Consider the following 24,295-nt stretch of genomic DNA (forward strand, 5'->3'; position numbering starts at 1 on the left):
ATGGGGAATAGATGAAAATGGCTCATAGTTTAATGGCAAATATAATCTGATTAATATTTTATATATTTCAGGGGAAACTGCGAAGAAAATATTGAATATGAGATTGCCTAAAACGTAGAAAAGAAATTAAACCTACAACTAACAAATACAATAAATAAATAAACGCGGTTCATTTTATTCTACCAAGGAATGCAGTATAGCATTAATGTTCAGCCAAACTCGCAATTTAGGCAAACTCGAGAGTGTTATCTCGCTTATAGACGAGGGCGAAAATATTCTAGTATAGCTTGCAAGACGGGAGAATTTAATTCAATTAAATATCACAGAATCTCCGCTCCCTTTTGCCAGGGAAAATTCCCCCTAAATCGAATCAAGAAAATCTTGGAAAAGCTCAAATCGGCAGTATAGCGCTTGCCATGTCGAAATTATTACGTAGCAAAACATTATAAGCAAACGTCGTTATCAACCTTAGAACCGGTACAGATTAACCTTCGGATAACACAGTTTGACAACGAATATATACAACTTCTCAGGTTGGCATAAACGAAATAATTTTATTACGAAGCTTTTAATGGAGGCAAAATATAAAAATGAGGAAAAACGGGGGTTCGGGGTTGGGCCAAATTAAAGAGGTCTTTACGCGGGGGATTTTGATGGAAAATTAAGAAAAATCTCTCCTTGTTCATTTTAATGACAAAATTCGATTAAAAAGACCATTGGGGCTTTAATATTTCGCGCCTTAACTTGCTAAAACGTCAATATTTGAAAATATAAGCAAACCAAAAGTATAATTATGGTAGTTTCGAACGTACAGAAGGATTATGATTTTAGTCATTTAACCAAGAATAAATACTGCGTGTGCATAAGAATACAACAATACCAGAAGGGAATGAGAGAGAAGGGAGACATTAGAGCCTGCTATGGTAACGAGAGTCCGACCAACCTCAAGAAAACCGCGAAAACTTTGCGCAAGTACACACCTTTTAACCAATTTACTGCAAAAATAGTTCTTTAAGTTCTCCGCGGTATCTGACAATACTGATTGTGAAGTATTGAAATTTTTATTATTTTCAGTCGAATTTTTCTTGAAAATTAGAAATAAATCGATTATTTCAATATATTTTCCATGAAATCTAAGGAAATTATTAATTCAAAATCGTACAATATTCATGAGAGAATTTTGTGTACTTCAGCGTATTTGGGAGTAAACCTCATTTCGAACGAAACACAACAAGGCTTTCTAGCCAGTATTAGCGGAAGAATGGCCCTTTCCATATCGCGGTACACATTAGAATAAACAAATCAACAACCCCAGCGGAATAATTAGGGGAACCTAATGAATTCCCTTAATGCATTTCCTTAAAAGTAATTATCATATAGCTTCGCCATTATTAAAACCTTCTCAAAATTAATATAAACCTTGAAAAGCCAGGCGGGGGTGTTTGAAAGCTTATTTCAAATGAAACCAAGAAAACTCCCAAGGCTTTTGAAACGAACATTGAGGGTGTTTGGAATACGTATTCTTAAGCTCCATAAATGAATGAATTCTTGGCATTATTAGAATCACGTTTTTTGGTTTAGAGTTGGATGAAAATTTTCATCACGAAAAGGAAGCGAGGCAGACTATTCTAGTGAGGCTTTTCGTCTCCGATCAATTATGATGAGCGTGTACGGTGCATAAATTAAACGGTATCCCCCAAATATAGTTAGAGAAAGGCGAGAGAAAAAACTTCTCACGAACACGTGGACAAAAGTTAGAATCATGCCTTCCTAACCAGAAACCATATCCATTTATTTCACCCTAAGGTGGCCGAAAATTAGCCAGAGGAAATTCACATATTCCGTTTCGGATATAAGTAATTTGCCCATTTGAATTCACTTCTATTAAAAGCCTAATGGCTTTTCGTCTTCTAGCTCCTAGGTGTGGTTAGTTAATAATATGCAATCGTGTGTATGGACCCGGCTACATGAAAAACAAGCGCGGCGAGAAACCGTAAGTTTATAAGATATGTTCCATAAGTATGACACTACTTATACTTTGTAATAATAGAGACTTACTAAGGGAGCTAGTTCGAGAACGAAGCTTTAGCAGTCCATCATCCTATTTAGTCTAAGTACTAAGCCTTTGACGGCGCCTCATCAGGCGTCGCTATAGGGAGCTAACAACTGGCTAGGGGGAAGAGATAGTCTGACGTCACGCAGCCCCTCTCTGGTTGGCATTTTTGCGCGTAGAATACTGTTTCCAACCGTTAGGGGGATGAAACTACAGTAAGATATAGAAGGGTGTGACCTTTCAGGGTCAGAACCGTTAGAGAATCTATGTCCTACGTCACTTCATGACAAGCTCTCAGTAACCAATGACAAACTTATGGAACATATCTTATGAACTTATGGAGAAACAAGATCCGAAACTAGCTCCCATCCCAACTCGTATTGTTAATTTAATTATGAAATGAAAATTAATAAATCATGGGTTTCATCGATTTCTTTTGTAGAAAAATGACACGGGATTTTACATAGCAACGGGTCAACGATATTGGTCACGTGTAACGATGGCGCAATCGCAAAGTCTGTCCACGTGCGGCCACCGGAAATGGGAATAAATTAGCATAGAGATTCGGTTTACAGTGAGAGATGGGGCAAAAATGTTGCCAACGGACAAACAAAGTACTCGTGGCACTCACTGTACAGCAGCCCCTAGCCCGGGTCTGCCCCGCAGCTGCCGAAGAACCTCATTACACCCTTAAGGGTCCCATAGACGGAACACCGGACAAAGTCACAAAGAGGGCCATTGTATTATTTGGAATGTTCTATACTGCGAGAAGAGGGGGAACTTTAAACCTGGTGATTATGCAAATTTCCCCAAAAATAATCGGCTTGGGGTTCAGCTTGAGCATGCAGGGTTCGAAAGTGGCCGAAAAACTAAGGCTAACTTTGAATTCACTTACACGGATTATCCTTAAAAAGACATTAAAGTGACACTTCTTCATTAGGAATGTAGTTAAGTCATTTAACGAGGGCATTTTCTATTGGCTAAACAAACATTATACCTAGAGACGTGAAATTATCACTAAAATAAGTTAACCTCTGTTTTAATAGGCCCTATAGGTGATTGAATTTGGCGGTGAAGTACTAACATTTGGAGAAAACTCAGCTTTCCACGATTCTAACGCCCCTAGCGGGAATCTAACAAACTACATCAAAAAGGCGCGTTCCCGACTACATCGTCTTGTATCACTTGTGGTCATTTTCGAAGGTGCTAATACGAGTTAATTAAGAGTTAATCAATTTACAATGAAGTTCGATCCTGGATTAAAGTTTGAAGACGCGATTGTGCAAGAGAGAATCGGCGTTTTCCTGGTAATAAATAGGGCCTTGGTCTCAATTTATATTTCTAGTCGGCCTAGATAAAAATAAAATCAATAGTGGGAAGATATATAATTCATGGGCATTTAATTTTTATAGGAGTCTGATATTCATCTGTTATCCGGAGGTAAATTAATTATAAGTAGATTTATATGAAAGGGTAATCTCTATTTATTTATTTATTTAATGCAGAGGATGAAAGACTTAACCTATCTCATGCTGATTGGAAATTTCGTTGCAATGTAAAGTTTTTCTCTAATTTAATATAATTAAAATTGCGATTCAAATGAGATTAGGTTTAATTAACAGGTTTGCAAGTGCGTTATAATTGGTCTTCACGGGGCCCAAAATCATATGGATGGAAATAGACACGAGCAGGTTTGTCAAAAAATAAGGCTAAAACTAATTCTTAACTCTATAGCTAGGCACACTGTTATTTTGCATGTTTGAAAGAATGGGTGCTAAATTTTTAATTTAGCGTTAAATCCCTCCCTAATTAACTTAAATTACCGAGGTTTAAAAACCTGGGTTAGCCAATTAAATGGCCTACTCCAGGGGCTAAGTAGGCCTTTTGAAATAATTGGCGAAAAAAAAAAACCCTTAAGCCCTCCAAATGAATTTCCTTAAGTTTAAACTAAAATTAAATTAAATTAAATTAATGTTTTTTTGTAAAATCTCCGATATTTGCGGGTTTTTTAACTCTTTAGAGATTGTGCTAATATTTTCAAGGTATTTAAGAAGTTATTATTATTATCAGAAGTAAGATGAGATTAGAAGTAAAGAGCTCTAGCATTTGTAGTAGATCCTGGCATTAGTGAACAAATTTGAGGATTTTATGCCGCTTCAATCGCGCCTACACTAGAGAGAAAAAAATTGGTCGAGTTCCAAAAACATTTCTTACCCCCTTCCCCTCAACCTAAAGCCGCGGATCACGGACGCGGGTGCTTGAATCTAGTTCGGCCGTCTACCGCCGCGAGCGTCTCACGTTTTGGAGGGGAAATTTAGAAACCGCTACCAGAGGGCCAACCGTTGGTGTCTTATCAAGAATATTCACTTTCGCCGAGTGAAGAATTTGGTTAGCTCAGTACTTCTAGTCTAATCGCACTTCTGTTATTATTATTATTATTATTTTAATTGAAATTAAATCTATTAGAGCTATAAATTTTAAGTTAACTTAATTAAAAACCTTCTAGCCTCATTTAATATTACGTAAAAATTATTTCGATTTTGCAGAATTTCAACTTTGCCAAGACTGGTGGTAAGTTAACGCATTTTGACAAGTTTTTATTGTTAACTTGGATAGTGGGTAAAGTATTTAAATTAAAATTACCTTATATTAGGCATAAATTCATACTTTAATTAGGCCTAATGTTTTATACTGAAGTATTAACTTATAAACTATAATATTAAATTAAAATTAAATAAATGGTAAATAAATTTAACAGAGGGGGAATTTGTCGAAAGCAAATACAAGAAAAATGCAACTGCAACCTCAACGGGAAAGATTAAAGAAGATTTTCAGGTTGACTGTATGGAAATATGGGATGTTGAAACAAATGAGGAAATTAATCCATTGGAAAAAGAAAACACCGCTAACAATCAAAGCGTACCCATTCCTAATAAAACTCAAGTTCCCAAAGCCGCCTATCCTTATTTAACTATGCAAGAAAAATTAACTTCTCTTGTTGAACCGATTGTTGGTCAGTTGAAATTAATTAATTTAAAAAAAAATTTCGGCAAAATTGAAGAATAGCCCCTGCTCTTCCAAACTTAATAAATCATATACCAAATGAAAGCTTACGCCTTCCTCTATTCATTGCACACAATTATAGTGAGCGCAAACAATAATTAACATTAAAATCGCATTTTTAAAAATACAAAACGCACCAAACCTAACCTAACCTAACAGCGAGTCGTGGCAAAGCCTTTGGCACTGCTATATATATAATTAATTTTTTAATGTTAATTATTGTTTGCGCTCACTATAATGGTGTGCAATGAATAGAGGAAGGCGTAAGCTTTCATTTGGTATATGATTTATTAAGTTTGGAAGAGCAGGGGCTATTCTTCAAAAAAGGTCATTAAAACTCGCTTACCGAGTTGTTGCCTTAGGTTTAGAAAATGTTGTTGAACATCATATTGCAACGGGAGAAATGCCTCCATATTACGAATGCCAATTATGTAAATCCGATATGGCTGATGCTAATTTAATCAATCATCTGAAAGGAAGAAGTCACAGAATGAATTACATTGTAAGTTACAATTTAATTTTAGGCCTAAAATTTTAGACTAAATGCATAAATCTTTTAATTTCGCAATAGCAAAGTAAAAACATGGAAAAATACAGCTCAATAACCAATCTGCCATCATATAACGTGGGCAGAGCTATGTTAAACACAATAGTTGAATTAGAAACTGAATTTGGACGTGGTTTTATGCCCATTGTCATTGATAGTGATGGTAAGTACTTTAATAGTTAATACACTTTGAATTATTTATTTTAATTGAAATCTTATTTGAATATTATTTCAATTTAATTGCAGTTACAAAGCATCCTGACTCTAAAAACTATCAAACATTGAGAGAAAAGATGAAAGAAAATGAGAAGAGTGTTCAGAAAAGGCCTTTCACTGTGGAAAATGCCAATACCCTAAATAATAAAGAGCGCAAGAAAAAAAGAGGAATTTTGGGGTAACTATACCTTTTTAATAATAGTTTTCCTTTTCTTTAATCAACTTAATTCATAATAATTACGCGTAATACGGCGCCAAAAGCGATGCAATAGGATTTAAATTGACCCTTGCTCCTATACCCTTAGAAGCAGTTAAAAAATAGTACACGCGCATTAATATTTTCTTGTAAAATTGCACGTGTGCTCCAATCTTTCTCCGCGAGAATAGAGTTTTGTTATAACGTCGTCTGCTTAGGTATGTACTAGAAAGTTCACGTGGGGATCTATTTTTTCAATGTGAAGGGATACTGATTTAGCTTATAGCGGCAGAGAGAATTTAGAAGAGGAGTGGAAGGCCCCCCTTTGAGACTATTAAACGTGATGACGCCCAAACAAGATGTCGCGTTGAGCTTTTTGGGGTAGGCGAGTTTCCGGTCACATGTTCTAAAATCTCTCTGTTACAAACGCATCATACCGGAAGTCGACCTGCCTAGATAACGTTTAGCAGACGACGTTGCGCTACATTCCACTCCCCTTCTAAATTCTCTCTGATAGCGGTTTCCTTTGGGTCCTCGCGGAGCGCTCCCATGGAGGAATAAAACAAGGAGATCCTATTCTTCAAAAACAGTCTTTAACAAAGCTGGAAACTACTACTACCATTTTTATTGCTCCTTGGGAGCGCTCCGCGAGGACCCAAAGGAAAACGCTATAAGTTGTGAGTAGGCTGATTTTGGGCCGTTCTAAGACCACAGACCACTCGATCCGCGCTCACGGAGGCAAGCTACTCGCTGTAAAGATTATCGTAGACACACAATCTTAAGCCTAATCCAGAGCCCCTCTTATCTTCAATAGGGTAATTTAATATAATCAGAAGTATATAATACTTCTCTTCGAGAGAAGTGTACCACAAAGCGAGGTAAGTGTAACGTCACTCTTCCCAACATCGGAACATTTAGAGCAAGGTTACTAAACCGAATCACATACGCGATAAATAGTTCCCTCATCATTACTCTATTAGCGCTTAAATATTTGGCAAGACGCGCTTGTGCATTTTGTCCCACGTCAAGACGATGTTTGTGGGATGATTGCTGGGGATTTAGTGCCAAACAATTATAGAATTCACCTTACGGTGCGATGCCCATTTGTAGTTTGATGAGCGGGAAAGCAAACTAAAAGGGTGAGCCTGGGAAGAATGACGTTACACAACTAAAGCATTAGGAGGATACAGAGTGTCATCCTTCTACTATTATCCCCTTCTGATATAATATAATTGGCTGAGAGCTAGTTTGCCCATAAGAGCAATATTTAAGAGAGACAAAGCTGCAATGTAATGCACTTTCACAACATTAGAATAATTGGATAGTTTAAAATATTTTAAAGACACGCGTATTTTCTATAGAAAACCCGAAAATAAAATGAACACTATCGCTAAGGGCCCAGTTACAAACACAGTCACTTTTGGGAGTGGCATGGCCAATATGCCCAATAACTATTGGCCCGGAAATAATTTCAACAATTACCCCAATATGCAAGGCTATAACCAAATGAACCCAGACCAAATGGGGACATACTATCAAAACCAATTTTATCAACCATATTATGGTCAAATGAACCCAATGGGTCAGCCAGTAATGAATACCAACTTCAACCAGGCAAGACCTACACCTCCCATAAATCCGGAATTAGTTTCCTCCTCCACCGTTACCAAACCCAATGAACCAATCTTGGGACAAGCGCCATCAACAAGCAATGATAATCAACCTATTCTTGGACAAGCCCCAGACAGCGCACCCTTATTGGGACCAGCCCCTGCTACCACTAACCAACCGATACTTGGTGTGGCCCCTTTACCTACAAATGCGGGACAAGGACTACTTAACCCTACAGAAACAACTATGAATCAGAGTATGATGGGACATGGAAATATGATGAATCCTAGTATGATGGGTCAGGGACAAATGATGAATCCTGGTATGATGGGGCAAGGACAAATGATGAACCCTGGTATGATGGGACAAGGACAGATGATGAATCCTGGTATGATGGGTCAAGGACAAATGATGAATCCTGGTATGATGGGTCAGGGACAAATGATGAATCCTGGTATGATGGGTCAGGGACAAATGATGAACACTGGTATGATGGGGCAAGGACAAATGATGAACACTGGTATGATGGGGCAAGGACAAATGATGAACACTGGTATGATGGGGCAAGGACAAATGAATTCCAGTATGATGGGACAAGGACAGTTGATGAATCCCAATATGATGGCCCAAGGAACTATGATGAACCAGAATATGATGGGACAAGGAACAATGATGAACCAGAATATGATGGCCCAAGGAACTATGGCGAACCAGAATATGATGGGACAAGGAACTATGACGAACCAGAATATGATGGGACAAGGAACTATGACGAACCAGAATATGATGGGACAAGGAACTATGGTGAACCAGAATATGAAGGGACAAGGGACTATGACGAACCAAAACATGATGGGACAAGGAACAATGACAAATCCAAACATGATTGGGCAAGATCCTTTGATGAACCAAAGATATGGAGCCAATACAAACGCTTACTCAATGACGCCACAAGCATCGTCGGCTTTAATGAACCAGGGATTAATTACAAATCAACCATTATCTCAAGGTCTTCCCACAAATCAATTATCCACGACGGTAAGCCAGGACGGAACTACTTCCAACAATATCAATCCCATTATATCTAGTCAAAACACATCCGCCATACTTCCAACACCATTAATCGGAGTCATTGGGCAAACTACAACATGTGCACCAACTAAACCAGGTGGTAATCCTAGTTCATCGGTTCAAGCCTTACTCGAAACCCCTAAAGACTCTCTCTTGGGACCCCCACCATCGACAAGGCCTAGTATAATCCCCATACTTGGCAAAACTAATGGAGAATCATTACTTGCAACGCCAAGTATTCCTAATGGGCCTACCCGTTACAACTTTATAAGTTCTAAGAATCAAAGTATACCCCTTTTGGGCAGCGATGGACAACTTACCGAGAAAAAAGGATTTCAACAAATTCTCGATGATTTGGTAAGCCAAGGCTTAAGTTTTGTAAATGGCCTCTTTTTCGTCTATTATTTTACGCGAGTGTTATATTCACTTTTCAGGCAACGTGCGAAATTAAAACTGATGATGATGCTAGTGTTGCTGGTAAAATTATTACTAATTTGACGTTATTACTTGATAAGTACAAAGAAACATCGGGAAAATTGACCACAAGTAGCCCAATAGTTGTCAATGAGGTAGACAAGGAGAACAATGGCGAGAGCCGCCAGAAAGTAGGATTCAATTTTGTAACGCCGTTTTCCATTGGCTGCTAACATGGCTGCTAGTTATCTACCACCATGGAGCAATAAATCAGGAGACTTAATAAAAGAATAATACATTTTAAAGGAAACTCATTCTCAATCCAATAAAATTACTCAATAGAAAACGGCATATTTTTTAAGTGGTAGCATGGAAGGTTAACATTTTTAACTATATAGGATCTGAAAGAAGTAATTGGTGATAAAGTGGTACCAGTACCATCCTTGAGTACAGTTGATAAAAACATCGAAATTATTGATTTACATAAATCAATTTAGTTTTGTACAATATAAACGTTTCATTGTTTACTTCATTTTCACAAATAAAAATTATACCTTTATGCATTAAAAATTTTGAAGTTCTTTCTGTAGTTTTTTACATTATACATTAACAAAGTTCATCATTCTGTTTTGATGGAAAATTACCATACCATTACCTTTGCAAATGCGTCCGCGAAAGCTAAAAACATACAAGAACAGTCTGTATAGGATTTCAAGACAAATAGGGTCCTTGTACGCTTCTAAGTACTAAATTGTTTGACTTACCTGGAAGATTTGACTCCCGATTGATATCCACTAAAAACCAGATCTTGAAATCGGTAGGAGCTCGTTTCAAGGCTTTACGAATTGTCCTTGTTAGTTTGGCAGTCCATGTTAAATTTTCTGGTTCCTCTATCAATAACCATAGCCCTTCCGCGGTAGTTTTCTCAATCGCGGACATTAACGCCCCAGTCCATCTGTCGCCCTTCTTGCAACTAAATACCATGACGTTGGCGTCACGTTGCAACGATATAATATCGTCAGCTGGACTCTTACTTTCCCCGTTGTATTTACCTTGAATGAAAATTTCATTCACAACACGTTAAGGCAATTACAATAGTTTATCAATGCGAGAAATAAGTACTTTTTTATTTGATTGATTCACTTACCGTCGAAGTACAGAATAATAATGTTGAGGATAGGATCTCGTATGAATGTCTTCAAGTTTGTCCTACAGGCTCCGGATATCAAGTATTCGTGACACTGTTCCACCATAGAACCCAGGAATATGGAGGACAATGTCCATCGGATCTGACTGGTCTGTTTAGAACACAGAGCGCTTTTTAACAAGGCATTTTGCGTTAGGGTTAGCTGTTCCTTAATTTTCAACGGAGGGAAAGTGGTTGGAGAGAAAGGTTCGTCGCAATAGGCTTTCCAGAGATATTGACCACCTTCCGATGACACGGACCCCTTTAAGTCTTTAACGAATTCAGCAGGGAATACACTAACCAAACTGTTGATTCTACTCCACTCCTATAGATACATAAACAATTTTATGTATTAAATGTTCGATAAGTGAAAGTACCGATTATAAATACCTGCGTGGTTAACCAGGTCGGTTTATCTCCATTATCGACTTGTTGGACATTATAATGATTGTCTATTAACGCTCGTTTTTCCTCGGGTTCGATTTGGCCCATATCTTTCGCGATTTCTAAGGCTAATTGGTAAATAAGGTCCTCCATTCTTTGGACGTCCAAGAAATTTGTTAGGTTACAGAAAACAGCCCAAAAATGTCGTTGAGATATAACCGCATTCGTGTTAGCATTAGATTTGACCTCAAGATCATCGTCATCTAAAGATATCCCTTTTATAGGTCTATCTACCTTTAAAATATTTAATTACTTACATTTAGTGTCACATGCCCTGTCAAATATCCAAGTGGGGGAGAGCTTAAGTCCGGGAACTTGACTACTGACGTGAGGATACACGTGGTTAGCTACAATAATGATCCTACGAGCCGCTTCCTTATGCGGGGACAATTCGAGTTCTATTTCCGTTTCTAGCTTGCTAACTCTGATGGCTAATTGGTCCTGTCTCTTGCTAATCTCTTCTAATCGCTCTAAAGTCCACGAGTTACTTTGCAAAGAAGCAATAACTTCTTCTTCCGCTCTCTCTGCTTCTTGGCACTTGACTGCTCTCAAGTCCTCCAACTCTCTTGATATTTATTGATATATCACAGTTGAGGACAATCGCGATAATTACCACGAAAATATAAAACTTACCTGATTTGGCGGAATAGGGTTGGATGTCTCGCTTGTAATAATTTATGAGTTAAAACTTCAACTAAGCCTTTACTTCCGGTACAACCAATTTCGATAACCGGAAGTTCGTAGAACGACTTCGGAAAGCCATCCAAAAGATGGTAATTCAACTTGGTCGACAGCAAAGTGCGATTCTTAGTGGATTTAATAACAGATTCAAGTTCAGCAGCGTCCAAGTATTCAACGTCCTGAATTAGGACAATCGTTCCGTGGGATGAATCCAATTCCCGATATAACTCCAGTAGATTAGCGTCATCCCCGTTGAAGGTTACCAAATTCAACTCAGTTGGTACGTTGTCGACATCTTGCCGGGAAATCAAATCCCAAGCCAATTGGGTCCATTTTGTAGCATAATCGTACGGATCTTGTAAGAGAACGCAGTTCCACGGACTGAGACGTTTCAAGTGCAAAGTGAAGGCGAGGAAAGATGACATTGTTTCCGTATCCGAAGGAATCCCCTCCGTCATCAAGAACGATTTCACGTCTCCCGATAAAATGAAATCAGTCACCGCGTTATGCGTTGCCGAATCAAAGCCACTCTGTTTAAGTAACGCGTCAAAGTCTTCGTCATCATGGCGTAAGCCACTATAGACCAAGTTGACTACAAAACCCAACAACGACTCCGTGGAAGGTTTGTTTTTCCTGAATTACCGGTGGGTCAAGGCTTAACGCAGATAGAAAATAATCAAATAAGATGGTGGTTCTTACTTTTGACACTGCAGAGTCCATCTGTCTTCGGACCATCTAACGGCGTATAAGAGTTGTCTCAATATTTCCGCTTCTTGTTGAAGGGATCCAATTTTTTCTCCAATTCCAGTTCGAATGGTCTCCAAATCCTGAAGTTCTTGACGTCGACTGTTCAGTTCATTTTCAACGGCTTCCAAAGTACTTCTATCTCTTTTAAGAGCGTCCTCGCGTTCCTTGATCAAAGATTGAGACTCCATCATTTCCCCGTAAAGTTCCTTGTGTGTGTACTTAATTTGCAAGAAGTTATGAACAGCCCGAATCCATCTCCAGAGTGCTGCCGCGGCTTCGCTCGATTGCGCCACCATCTCCACACTAAGTGAAGGTTCCTCGACTATCTTACTAAGTTCGGAGTAAACTTCCTCGGGAACACTCTCCCAATTGAATTGTTGTAGAAGCGCTGGGAGGTATTCCGACATAATGTATTGCTTGGCGCTGTCGAAACTTTTAAATGCGCGAAAAATGAGAATCTATCAATTGAATACGAGAATACGTCACTTACTTTTGAGGTATCTTGAACAACAAACAAAACGCCCCTAATACTTTAGTAACCGCGGGTGGTGGTGCTCGGTAACTTTTAAGTTCTTGTAGACGCGACGGAATGAGCATTAATAATTGGTTCAAAGCCGATTGGTAAACTGGTTGTGAATCGCGTAAAAGTCTTCTCGTTTCTGTTTGGGCTTCTTCCAATTGTTCCTTAAACTGGCGGAGATCTTCCTCGAAAGTAGCGCAATGTTCTTGCAACTAACCGTAAATTAAACCCGAGTATTGACGCGTCAACCAAAAGTAATCCCAATTACTTACCAAAGCGTATTCTTCCTCACAAGCCACGATTGAATCTTCGCAAAACTCTAATTTGGAATCAAGTTGACGTTGTTCTTCTTGTAAAGGGTCCAACCGTCGATCCAGCCCATCGAGGGTAGAGCGGATGACGGACAATTCGTCCAGACCTTTTTTCCAAGCGTGTGTATCGCAATTAGAGTTTTCCAAATAACTTAGCAAATAGGAGCACCAGTGCAAGGCTCGCGCTAAGTGAGACGGGTGCAAATTATGTCCCAACTTGAACATCATTTGCTGGTGTACTTTGCTCAAGAACTTAGGCATCATTTCGTCTAAATTATTCTAGACGTGATGTAAGTTAAATTAGTCTTAATTAAGATTAAATATTTAGGGTTCCGAGTGCCTACCTGTAGGTTGCGACTGCAAATACTAGTGTATTGAATCCAATCGTTGTTCTTCCAAGATTCCACGGACACTAACCCACTAATATGCGATGTAAATGGGAAAACCTCCAATATTTTTCCAAGTACTTTCGTCTGGACACATATGAGAACACGCAAGTTCTTTTGAACGCGACTAACGAATCGAGAGTAAAGGAAATTACGATCCCGCTCGTGCTCGGACAGGAATAAGAGCTGCATATAATGCAGGACGTGGTCATTATTCCGCAAAGTTCTCAACCAATTACAATCCCCGTGGATGATCAAAGATTGAAGAGTGTCCAGTAACCAATTAAGAGAAGGGTCACCCCTATCCATCGAGGTTAAGTTGACAATAAGTATAACCGGGTCACCCTTGACGCCAGCTTTATGAAGACATTCTTGTAACTACAAGCGATTAAGTACTTTATACTATCTGAAGTAGTTGGCTGTTAACATGCAAAACTTACTTTGGATATCACGGAAGAATCACCTTTCTCGCCCTGTTTGACCATCTCTTTTTCAAGCGGCTTCTTTGAACTTTTCAATCGCTTTCCCTCTTTACCAATCAGAACCGGTATTCCCGACTTAGGTGCAAATGACTTAACAGGACTCCATTGTTTGTACGACGCATCCTTCGAATTAACCCTAAGTGACGGCAATTTACCGCTTTTTGTGGCTGTCCTGGAACGCGTAGATATCTTCCATAAGTTATCCCAATAGAGAACGTTAGAACATTGATCCAATAAAAGAGAATCTGAGTCATCTGAGTTTTCTTTTAAGTTCAATTGATCCGCCGGATGGTTAATGGTCACCGTATGACATGATAAAAGTTTCGCGACACCAATAGTGCACGTTTCTTTACCAACCCATCGATCTTCGCTGGTTAGTATGGCGTGTCCGTCCGGAAATACCAATGACCGGGTTAAACGGGAGATGGTAACTTGTTCCGATGGTAGAAATAAGTTCCCATCATAGCTTAAGAAGAAATTAATTTGTTACGTTTCCAAAAAGAAGAAAGCAAAATAAATAACTAACTTGAATAAATTAGATGATGTCTTAGGCTTAAACACCATCCTTTTAGAGTAGACATCAGGAACCAGAACAAAATTATCTTTAGTAATGTCCAGACTTTTTACAAACTCATCTTTATTTGAACTTGTTAAATTTCTATCCCTTGTGACGTAAGTATTAGTAGCGGGCGAGTTAGGATAAGGTAAGTGACTAGGTGTTTTGGACTTTGCGAATCTAGTAACGGCGATCTTCTTAATTATGGACCATAACTGGTCGTTCCATTCCTGTCCTGAATACGATCAGTCGTTATTGGTCATACTCTTAACAATAACATCAGAATTTAGTTACCCCTCGAGGCAGTGGACGCGTAAACACATTCGACAACTAAACACCAGATTGCGGGAATCGGAACTGAACTAGAGTTCTCCGAGGTTGCGTCCACAGTAATTAGTTTCTTAAACACACGATGGACATGTTGCCACGAGTACAAGTACTTAGAGGAAGCTCGAATTTTCTCAAGAAATGCATGGTGAAAATCTACCGTGGCTTCAATCAAAGCCTTCGCGAAGATATGCACGTTCTTAAAGGCACTTGGTATTTAAGAGGATGTGACCCACCTGAGTGACACTAAGGGCTGCTAGAAGCGCGTTGCCTCTGGTAGACGGGGTCAACCAGTAATCCAGTGCCTTCCCGTAACAACTAGTCAATAAATTCACATCAGGTGCTGGTAGATGAATCTTTACTAACTGTCTCATCAGCCTGGGTGACCAAAGAGCGTCTGAAGTAGCCGAAACGGTCAGACAAACGCTAGGATCAGTTAGTGCGCTACGAATCCATTCTCTGGGATCCGAGTCTCCTGAAATTTATACCGTTAGGCGCAACAAGTCATGAATGAGGCCAATAAGGACGTACCTGAATGTAGGGAAGATTTTCCAGCCAAATGCAAGTCGTCAATGATGAAGAACAAGTCATCCTCCGTGTCTTCGTCCGAAGATTTTTTAACGCAAACCAAACGAAAGTCTTCCGCGGTGGTACCGCTTGACGCGCCCAGAAACCGGCAGTCAATTTTATGATCACATTCTTCACAAACTAAATACTAAACGGACCACCATAATATTCCCATCAGAACTGTATTTAAATTGAAAAAAAAAGTCTCAAACAAATCAGATTTACTTTTAGCAAAGCCGTTTTTCCAACTCCGTGTCCACCCGTTATCAGAGTCGGAATTTTGGCCTTCCTTAAAATTGAAACGATGGATCGGACTCCCGCTGTCTATACGCGTTTAATTACTTAATTAAAATTAATGAGTAAATAAGTTAAGCAATGGTAGCTAACCAGTCCTTCTCCGACGTAATTAGTGTTAGTGGAAGACGATGAACCCTTTAACTTTCCTCTAACGTCCAAAGTTAGCATATTGGTTAATTTTTCCCATTTTCCAGTAATTGGAATTAAATGATAATCGAATAACGAGTAATTTGGGGTGTTTACGTCATCGTGTTTGGGCAAAAATGAGTCGAGAGGTGGTGAACAGACACCCAAACATTGACCGAAATGCCTTTCAAATTCGAGGCGATCTTTTTGGCTAAATTCAATCATAAATCAAAACCCTCTTTTCGTAATCAAAGCCTCACGCTTAGACAGTACATACCACTGAAAATTGATGGAGCCACCGAAACTCCAAAGTAAAGAATATACCAAAGGTCCTGAAAGGCGTTCGTCTTCGAGAATAGTTGCACCATTCTCTTCGTCAATGTCCTCAGAGTGATAAAAATTACGCAAAACAGCGTCATAGACGTTAAGAAAGATTGATACTGCCCTGTTACTTTCGGACACGGTCCAATTCCTAGATTTAAAGTCAACTGACATACTTAAAGCCAATTGACTAGCTTTTGGGATCAATTGGTAGAGCCAAGATCGTATTCTGTCCACTCTGAAACAAAATGTCATTTAATATTACCTTTCTGAAGTAGTTAACAAAGAACCGTTCGTCGTACTCAGCTAAGGACACTGGGTTGAAGAAGGGCAGTTGCGTTAAAAACCCGTTGACCAACGCAGTCCAATCTAACCCCGATTGACCAAAATTAACCACTGCGAAGTTATCAAAGAAACTGGGGTCATTATCCTTAATCGCGTCGCTGATTTCCAAAATTAGACAACCTAAATAAATAGTTCAGTGTTTTCCGAAAAGTACTTCAAAAATTAATTAATAGACAATTAAATGTTACATTTATCAAAACGGAAACAGTCCTGACAAAAGTCTCGAAAGGAGGACGATTTATACCAGGAATGTTCGGCTTCCCCGTCTAACAATAACCATTCTTTTTCGGAACAATTACTCTGTTCTTCCTTGGTAGCAGGTTTCCATCTAGTACTTTTGTACTCGAGAAGCCATCGTTCAAACTACACGCGTATAATCCGATTTCATCGTGGTTTAAAAAAGAAGCTAACTAAAGAAACCCGAACTACTTACGTCGATTCTTCTCCAAGATCCGGGAATCAAGTGTTCGAAGTGCACTTTTGATGAATCCTGAACAATTTCATGTTCGTAATTGTTAAAAACGCGTACCAGAACTCTACAACACAATGTTTTCCCGGAAGCCGGTGGACCCGTCAGCAGAACCAGTCGATTATGAAGTAAAATCTCGTACAATTCAACACACTACAGAATTAACCGTATTACACTTCCCTGGTCATCTAAAAGTATAGAAAAACGAACCTTGTCTAGCAGAGTAACGTTGGCTTCAATGCGCATTTCAAATAGAGATTCCTTTATCCTGGTTCTAAGTAACCAATCAGTATTGGACTGAGTCTCCAATTGATCGGACTTGAAGTCTTCTTTAATCATAGCCTCGTATTTGGCACGAATACTTTGGTCGCTAATGTTTGATAGGAAGTGACGTATTAAAACGTTTCTTACGATCATCCTTTCCATTTCAGTTTGTGTCAAGTTGGACACGTCTTTTTCAACAGGGATATTAAAATTTTGGCGCGTCATTTTTATAAAAGTACGAATTTGCGATAGAAAACTTCTATTTGGCACCTGAAATTTTTCCATTCCAGTTTACTTAACACGTTTATTTAACTTAATTAAAGTTAATCTTACAATTTCTTCCCTATATTGTCTCAAAATGACGCAAACTTGTTGGCTTACTCGGGCTAAATCTTGAGTTAAACCTATGGCGCGTAATTGGGCTTCCACGACTAAATTCCAGTTGGGTTCGCATACGTCCAATAACCTCAACTAATAGAAGACGTTAGTACCCTTCGAAACTGAAATACTCAAGTCTAATCTAAATTAAATGAAAATTACTCTGTTTATATCCTTTTCAATTAAGGCATTTTCCTCGGCGCTAACCACGCATAAAACAAAACTAGAATGAACCGATAATGTCCCGCCTTTAAAATCAAGAGTGACTGGTGCCGAATAACTCGTCTAAATGGTACAAGACAAGTACAAGTGTAACGCGTATAACCCCAGATACATTTTTAAAAACATACATCATTCTTGGACCTCAAATCGTGAATGTCCAAACAACGAACTATATGTTTTAAGTGTGACCGAACTGAAACTAAATCCTCTGGAAGACATCCGCTCGGTTCCAGGATTAACCAACTACCATCCATCATGGTAGCGGTCAAATACCTCGTAAATCGGTCCAAGTATTTACCGTCATTGCAAGGAATCAATCGAAAACAAGAAAGACCCAGGATCTATCGACCAGAAATTAGTAATTCAAAAATACTTTCGAAACTATTTTAAACCTAGGCACCTTAGCGGTTCCCGCCACAAGTTCTTGAGTAAATGAAGAGTGATTTATAATTTTCGGCCAAATTTGGCCTTGTGTCATGTTTAGAGCCAATAAAACCGCCGATTTTTCTAAGATTGGTTTGGTGTACATATCAGCGACTGAGGGTCCGACGTATGCATAGCCATACTTTTGGACATTGTCCGATATCGAGATGGACACATCGTCGATCAAATGCGAGCTCGATTTGACCGGATTAAGTTGCATAGCGGTTTTCCATTTAAAGTCGCCGTTCGATATTTGCCCCATGCCTATTATTTGCGCATGCGTAAATATTTAAAATAGTTAATAAGCTAGGGTTATCAAAAAATTAACTTGCCTTCAATGACACTTTGATAATAATCCAACTGGTAAAGTAAACCTTCAATTTTGAAGTTGGATGCCATTGAGGTCTTTTTGGCGCGACGAAATTGGCCTGCTTTCGCAACTAAGTACATTCGAGCCTGACTAAGCTTAAGACTAAAAGAAATGAAAAATTTACTTACTTTAAAACGAAGCAATTGTCAGACTTACTTCAACTCCTCCAACACGTCATTATTGCCATCACATTCAAGAACATCTGATAATTTCTTAGTCCACCATAAACCCGCGATGACAAGAACAGTTTGAACTGGGTAACTTTCAGACTCAATAGCTGACGTGACGAATTTATTGAAATCCGTTGTCTCGTACAACTCGTTGGCACCTTGACATATAGTTCTGCGCAAGTACCGACCAATAGCTACTTGTAATGATGATAGCCATTGGGCCAGAGTGGCTGACGTGGCAGGCGCTTCCGGAATAGCTAAACACTCACCATCCCCGTGAAGACGCAGTAACCAAGAGTTACCTGATCAAAATAATTAACAATTTAAACGAAACAATGCCAAGCTACTTAATAGCAAACAAATACTCACCGACAGGGTCTTTGGTTACCGAAATTTTCGAAATTGCGGGAAAACAACGTCTTAAGTAAGGCGAATCGTAAATTGATGAAAAGGATACAACAGACTGGCTATAAAATTCGAGCCTTTCTTCTTCAGATAACAAATACAAACGAGGAAAATTGGACAAGTCTTTTTTCAGAAACTCGCCGAGTTGCGTGAACAGACATTCCTTAAATGAAAATATTACGAATATTATCAACAAAAATCTTACAAAAAATTACTTACTAGTTCAAGGTCCAATGAGGCTATTTTAGACATCAGGGTGTAATTTCCTGATAGAAAACAAACCCCATGTTCTGACACTGTTTGGTGAACTTCCAACCAAGAATAAAGGTATTCCTCAGTGTTAAATAACTTAGGAATAGTCACGTGACATATTGGAAAAGAGTGAATGGTTATCCATTCCATGACGATCTATCAAAGAGTAATTTGAAACTAACTCGAGACGAATTACTAGTTACACTTGTGAGGGTCGTAATTACCTCGTACGAACGAGAGATCAAGAGGAAGCCATCATCTTTGTCCATTTTAATAAGAGGAAGATACTTTTGAAGGAGCTGAAACTATAACAATTATATAATTAAATATAGCATCAACATTTTTTTAGGATAAATTACCTTTGATTGGTAATCGTAACACATCTTTAACATTTCTTTGATAGAGTTAAGAAGAGATAAACACGAGTTTAATTTTTCTCGTAACTCGTGAAAGACGATGTCTCGATAAGTTTCAAGTTGATTCTTATCGTCCTTCGGAATTAAGCTGTTAAACTAAATTAACTCAATTACATTATTTAATCTTACTTTGACTTTAGTTAACAAGTTCAACAAATTAATTATCCCAATTGTCGCGACTTTCGCTGGACTAATAGCTTGTCCGTGACTGTCCCCTCCAGAACGTAATCGATTTCGCGGGGATTTGCTCTTATAGATAAGTTCACTTGGACCATTCTTGGTTGGAATGAGTCTAGAAGAAAACCAGTACTGGACAATGTTATGGACTAATTTCTCGACCTTCTCCCTTCTGGCCAGCAACTGGCAGACGCGATCCACCCATTCTCCGTGCGTGGTGAAACCCTCCAGATTAATTAGGTCTCCAATAGACGGAGGACACTGAATTGCTAAATTCTGATTTCTCGAGGCTCCCAAGCCATTTAGAATTATCATCCAATCATTCTGAATGTATTTTAAAGATGCGGTTAACCTTTGTAAGTTATATAATCCCGGACGTTTATTTTGGGCAACATACATCATCTTTGACAGACTCTAACAGGTCCCTAAGTAACGGCAACACTTTCTTCCAATGGTCAACTTTGGATTGCCAAGCTACAAGTACCGAATCGTGGTCTGGTAAGTACTTGCACAGGTTATCGGCTTTGGAATGCCATTTTTGGACATTAATTTCTACGTCTGTTAAAAGTTCCTACAACAACGATGCCAATTATCAAATAACCCTTAAATTAACTGATAAATTACTTAGCAAATCAAGTCATTGTAATTAAGTAACAATAGCCAAAATTGATTGATTCACTCTCTATTTTTAAACAAGTACATTTGTTATATTCATGTTGAGCCATTTTGAATTCATTTTCTCCGTTTGACTATACTCGTTCCATAAGTCACCCCTGGCCACGAATTTCTGGTTTAGGGCTTCGGTGTTTGGTAAATTCAACTTCAAACCAGGTGCGTCGGTTTTCCAACGACGTATTTTATCACAAGCTGCCAACGATTCGGTAAATCTCCGAAAGATCTTTTATAGTAAACCAACGATAAAACCAATATAAACTTTAACACCGATTGCGAGTTGGGTTTCTACCGTTAACGTACTTGGCTATAATTAAACTGAACATCTTCGACGTTAGACGTGGGATTTACGAAGATACCATCACTAACTTCCGATAGACATACGTTTAATTCCGTCATAGACGCCTTGTAATATTTTAGATTATATTAAACAACAGTTCAGCTCGGAATGTTTTAGCTACGAAAGCGATTTTAACTGAAAACTTATTTACTCGGAATTATAAAAAAGAAACCAAATTGTGCGAATTTATTGAGAAGAGATTTTTCGAAACACACCATTCCAAGAAAATTATTAATTTTTGTAAGAGAATTAAAAAAACGTTGAGCGAAATCTACTAAATGATAAAGAACCTTATACACTACTTCCATGCTGGTCAACATTGCCTCCCTGTTGTTTTCTAAATACAATTTACATTGTCTGAGAGTATAACGCAAACTATGCCACAAGAAATGAAGGTCTCTGTGAATTTTATCGGCGTCTTCGGGCAAATCAGATTGCAAACAACACAAAACCTATTCGGGAAAACATATTTCCGCCATGAGACGGGACTTCGAGAAAACCAGACCTATTTTAAGGCGAGGTCTGTCCGTCTTACCGAGAAATATGTTTCCAAAGTATATATTTCTTTTCTTAACAATAAACTCGAATCCAGACTATGGTTATACTTGTAAAAGAAATCGATGTATTCGGACCAAGAGGCGTTTTCATTCCATTTTAATACCTAGAGCGATGATTCGAATGGGGGTGTGTGTGATATAGTTGTAAGGGTACGGCGTATGTCTTTTGTTGATTTCGTACTTGCAATATATCAGAAAGGGTTCTATTGAGCGGAATCGATTTTTGAATGACAAAGAGTTTGGCGTTGTCCGTGATTCGGCTCAAGAAGACGGATAATTGACCGGACAATTTCTCCCGAACCCCGCGACAAGAAACAACGAGTACGGGAGGTCGCGTCACGAAACTATCCGGCAGTTTTGACGTCAAGAAAAAATTCCATTCACTAATTTGATCTACAATTTCCTGACCCGACAAGTTATAAATTAAATGACCAACGATTGTTATGGTCAGTTCTTTTCAAACCACTAAACAAAAAATGGAAAGTACGAGACCTACTTGTGACTGGTCTGAATTAAGAAACTTTTTCAACTGATCCATGTCAGTGCGTTCCAAAAAGCGTACCATACTTTTCAAACTGGATTCCTCGATAAAATTATTAACATAATCAGTGGCTGCATCCAGTTTCTCGTCAATTATCTTCAAGTTTCTCTTGACCACGTGACTTCCGGTGATTTGCTTGGCCAGTCGGGACATAAAGCTATGATACGTCGTGAAACATTCCGGCAAATCAACTTCGCTAGCGTCCACCGTAACGGATGAACTCGAAGCCACAGGCGGGGGAAGGTTAACCGAATCCACGGGGTTATTAGGAGAGCCCAAGTTGGGCGTGTTTTGAGTTTCAACTCCGAACATCAAGTTATGTTTATTGCGTATTTCGCATTCGACTAGTGTTTCAGCCACAGCGTGGGTTAACGTTTGAACCACGGTCGACAATTTTTCCCTTAAACGGGTTAGATCGGCCTCCAAGAATATTCTCTCTTGTAAATCAGTTTCGGACGAATCGATACCTAATTTCGAGTATGTATTTTACCAGCTCAGACCTACGGGTTAAAAGGGGGGGTCATCTACCTTTTCGTAGAGCGAGACTGCACGAGAAAGGGGGTCCGTGTTGAGCGGCCGTAAAACTTTTCTCCAACAGTTCGGAAACGTGAGAGGCGGTTTTGTGGTAAGCCAGGTTATGCATGCGTTCCACCTTACTGCCTCAACCAAATAATTCATCAAATAACGTAAAATTGGTTAGGGCAAAGTAAGGAAGTAAAACTCGCCTTGCTAATTGCAAGAGATGTTTCTTCCTGTGACTGTCTTCTTTGGAAAGGTATAAAGATTGTTTCAACCTATTAAGGAAGTCAAAGCATTCAAGGGTAACTCCACATCACTTTGAAATAAACCCACTTTCTAAGGGCAGGATGTTTTCGAAATTTTCGATACGTATCGAAAGAAGCCAAAACTTGGGTTCTAGCCATGGCTAATGACGATTGAACCTCCATCAAGGCTCGACTTAAGGTCGGTCTCAAAGTTAAACACTTTTGTTGTATGTATATCGTTGGGTCTTCGCTAAAATAATAGTTCAAATAACCATAGTAAAAATAAATCATGTAGCAGTGCTAACTTACTCGGCGTTTAAGCGTATTATTTGTAATTCGGAAATGGAAGACAGTGCTCTGAAATTCGGGATTTCGAATTTACCGCGATTAAATAACTGTACAACTTCGTTTAGGTAAATTTACCTCATCATGAATTGAAGTGGTAAGACTAAAGGCGGCGATGCCAATAATAGATTACTGGTTAATTCGCGTTTCCAGCGTTGTTCGTGAATAGCCCCGCTATAATTCCTCCAACTAATCAATCAAATTAAACCCGTTAACTCAAATTAACTCACTAAGCAACCGTAATAGGGGTCGGTCACAAAGATTTAGGAAGGACCGATCCCTAGGATTAAACTAACCGTTGAAAAGCCTCTCTTAATAAAAAATGTTTGAAAGTAGGCAATGATAAAAGTAGTTGGAAGTTTTCGGAGTCTCTAAGCCACTCCAAATGACTAAAGTGTTCAGAAGTACCATCTTCGTCGACAAAGACTACTTCGCTTTTGGTAACCAAGTAGTACGGTTGAGGGTTCTATTAAACGGGTGATTTTCTATAATACCAGCACATTCACGATAAGCTGTCTTAGCTTACCTGGACCACTCTGGTCTTAGGTACGACTACCAAATCATAGGGGTCAAGTTGGGGTCGTGACTTTTCGATTAAATAAAACATCTTGCAAGACTGGGATTGTTCTGGTTTGCGAAAATACTCTATCGCGTCTTTTCCAGTTAATGGAAGCTGACAGGGTCAGAGGTCGCGAGATTAAAATTATAGGTTACAAATAGGTAATTCGATATCATACCCCTTGATTTGTGTTTATGGTAATTCTGTTGCTAAAATCCTTAACAGAGGTGTATCTCGCCGATTTTGGGACAGTCCCTAAACAATATCCGATTTAAGTTAAAAACTAAGTCTAAGTACTTAAAATTTCCAGAACCTTTATCGCTAATATCTGTAGCTGATTCTTTGAAAACATTTCTCCTTGTTGGTGAATTTCGTAATGATAATTTCCTGCGCTGAAGTTACGAATAAAGCGCGAATAAAGATAATTAAAAACGTGCGCGACCATACGGTTCCCAACAAAGGCTAACTATCTTACGGGAGATCCGTTCCTGTTGGCTAATTTCA

General features: G+C 38.8%; 4 protein-coding genes across 5 annotated transcripts; 1 reads left to right on the forward strand and 3 right to left on the reverse strand.

Annotated features, from left to right (window-relative positions):
- The first annotated feature begins 3,164 nt into the window (after window positions 1-3,164).
- On the forward strand, window positions 3,165-9,741 carry LOC149661251 (uncharacterized). 2 transcript variants are annotated; one of them, XM_089842721.1, is made up of 12 exons: window positions 3,165-3,360; window positions 3,466-3,493; window positions 3,559-3,608; window positions 3,676-3,744; window positions 4,600-4,624; window positions 4,812-5,066; window positions 5,479-5,618; window positions 5,688-5,826; window positions 5,910-6,057; window positions 7,437-9,114; window positions 9,192-9,362; window positions 9,570-9,741. In XM_089842721.1, exons 1-12 carry the CDS (start codon window positions 3,295-3,297, stop codon window positions 9,666-9,668), a joined length of 2,868 nt encoding a protein of 955 aa, XP_089698847.1. In that variant the 5' UTR covers window positions 3,165-3,294; the 3' UTR covers window positions 9,669-9,741. The 2 variants fall into 2 exon arrangements, with proteins under 2 accessions (XP_089698847.1, XP_089698848.1); XM_089842722.1 differs by lacking the exons at window positions 3,165-3,360; window positions 3,466-3,493; window positions 3,559-3,608; window positions 4,600-4,624.
- On the reverse strand, window positions 9,705-18,482 carry LOC149661252 (uncharacterized). Its single transcript, XM_089842720.1, has 26 exons — window positions 18,201-18,482; window positions 17,929-18,141; window positions 17,741-17,863; window positions 17,534-17,671; window positions 17,147-17,470; window positions 16,901-17,089; window positions 16,656-16,830; window positions 16,425-16,587; window positions 16,079-16,360; window positions 15,766-16,012; window positions 15,604-15,702; window positions 15,343-15,526; window positions 15,048-15,286; window positions 14,779-14,989; window positions 14,455-14,719; window positions 13,887-14,394; window positions 13,405-13,824; window positions 13,022-13,339; window positions 12,720-12,961; window positions 12,182-12,661; window positions 11,435-12,115; window positions 11,059-11,366; window positions 10,748-11,004; window positions 10,319-10,682; window positions 9,936-10,223; window positions 9,705-9,849 (listed from the first exon to the last, which is right to left on the reverse strand). Exons 1-26 carry the CDS (start codon window positions 18,441-18,443, stop codon window positions 9,812-9,814), a joined length of 6,999 nt encoding a protein of 2,332 aa, XP_089698846.1. The 5' UTR covers window positions 18,444-18,482; the 3' UTR covers window positions 9,705-9,811.
- A 56-nt stretch (window positions 18,483-18,538) lies between these two features.
- Window positions 18,539-22,775, reverse strand: LOC149661253 (dynein heavy chain domain-containing protein 1-like). The gene is made up of 15 exons (XM_089843774.1): window positions 22,652-22,775; window positions 22,079-22,590; window positions 21,764-21,985; window positions 21,561-21,686; window positions 21,316-21,477; window positions 20,989-21,090; window positions 20,714-20,911; window positions 20,411-20,584; window positions 19,966-20,337; window positions 19,780-19,911; window positions 19,645-19,725; window positions 19,388-19,576; window positions 19,133-19,331; window positions 18,750-19,065; window positions 18,539-18,695 (listed from the first exon to the last, which is right to left on the reverse strand). Exons 1-15 carry the CDS (start codon window positions 22,764-22,766, stop codon window positions 18,539-18,541), a joined length of 3,057 nt encoding a protein of 1,018 aa, XP_089699900.1. The 5' UTR covers window positions 22,767-22,775.
- Window positions 22,776-22,784: 9 nt separating this feature from the next.
- Window positions 22,785-24,056, reverse strand: LOC149661254 (uncharacterized). The gene is made up of 6 exons (XM_089842723.1): window positions 23,759-24,056; window positions 23,529-23,698; window positions 23,311-23,421; window positions 23,197-23,244; window positions 22,976-23,137; window positions 22,785-22,917 (listed from the first exon to the last, which is right to left on the reverse strand). The coding sequence occupies exons 1-6, from the start codon at window positions 23,837-23,839 to the stop codon at window positions 22,785-22,787; spliced, it is 705 nt and encodes a 234-aa protein (XP_089698849.1). The 5' UTR covers window positions 23,840-24,056.
- Window positions 24,057-24,295: the final 239 nt, after the last annotated feature.

This window comes from Phalangium opilio, unplaced genomic scaffold (assembly GCF_054372755.1).
Source record: "Phalangium opilio isolate 3A_F unplaced genomic scaffold, DU_Popi_V2 ptg000070l_1, whole genome shotgun sequence".
In the NCBI taxonomy this organism is placed as follows: Eukaryota; Metazoa; Arthropoda; class Arachnida; order Opiliones; family Phalangiidae; genus Phalangium; species Phalangium opilio.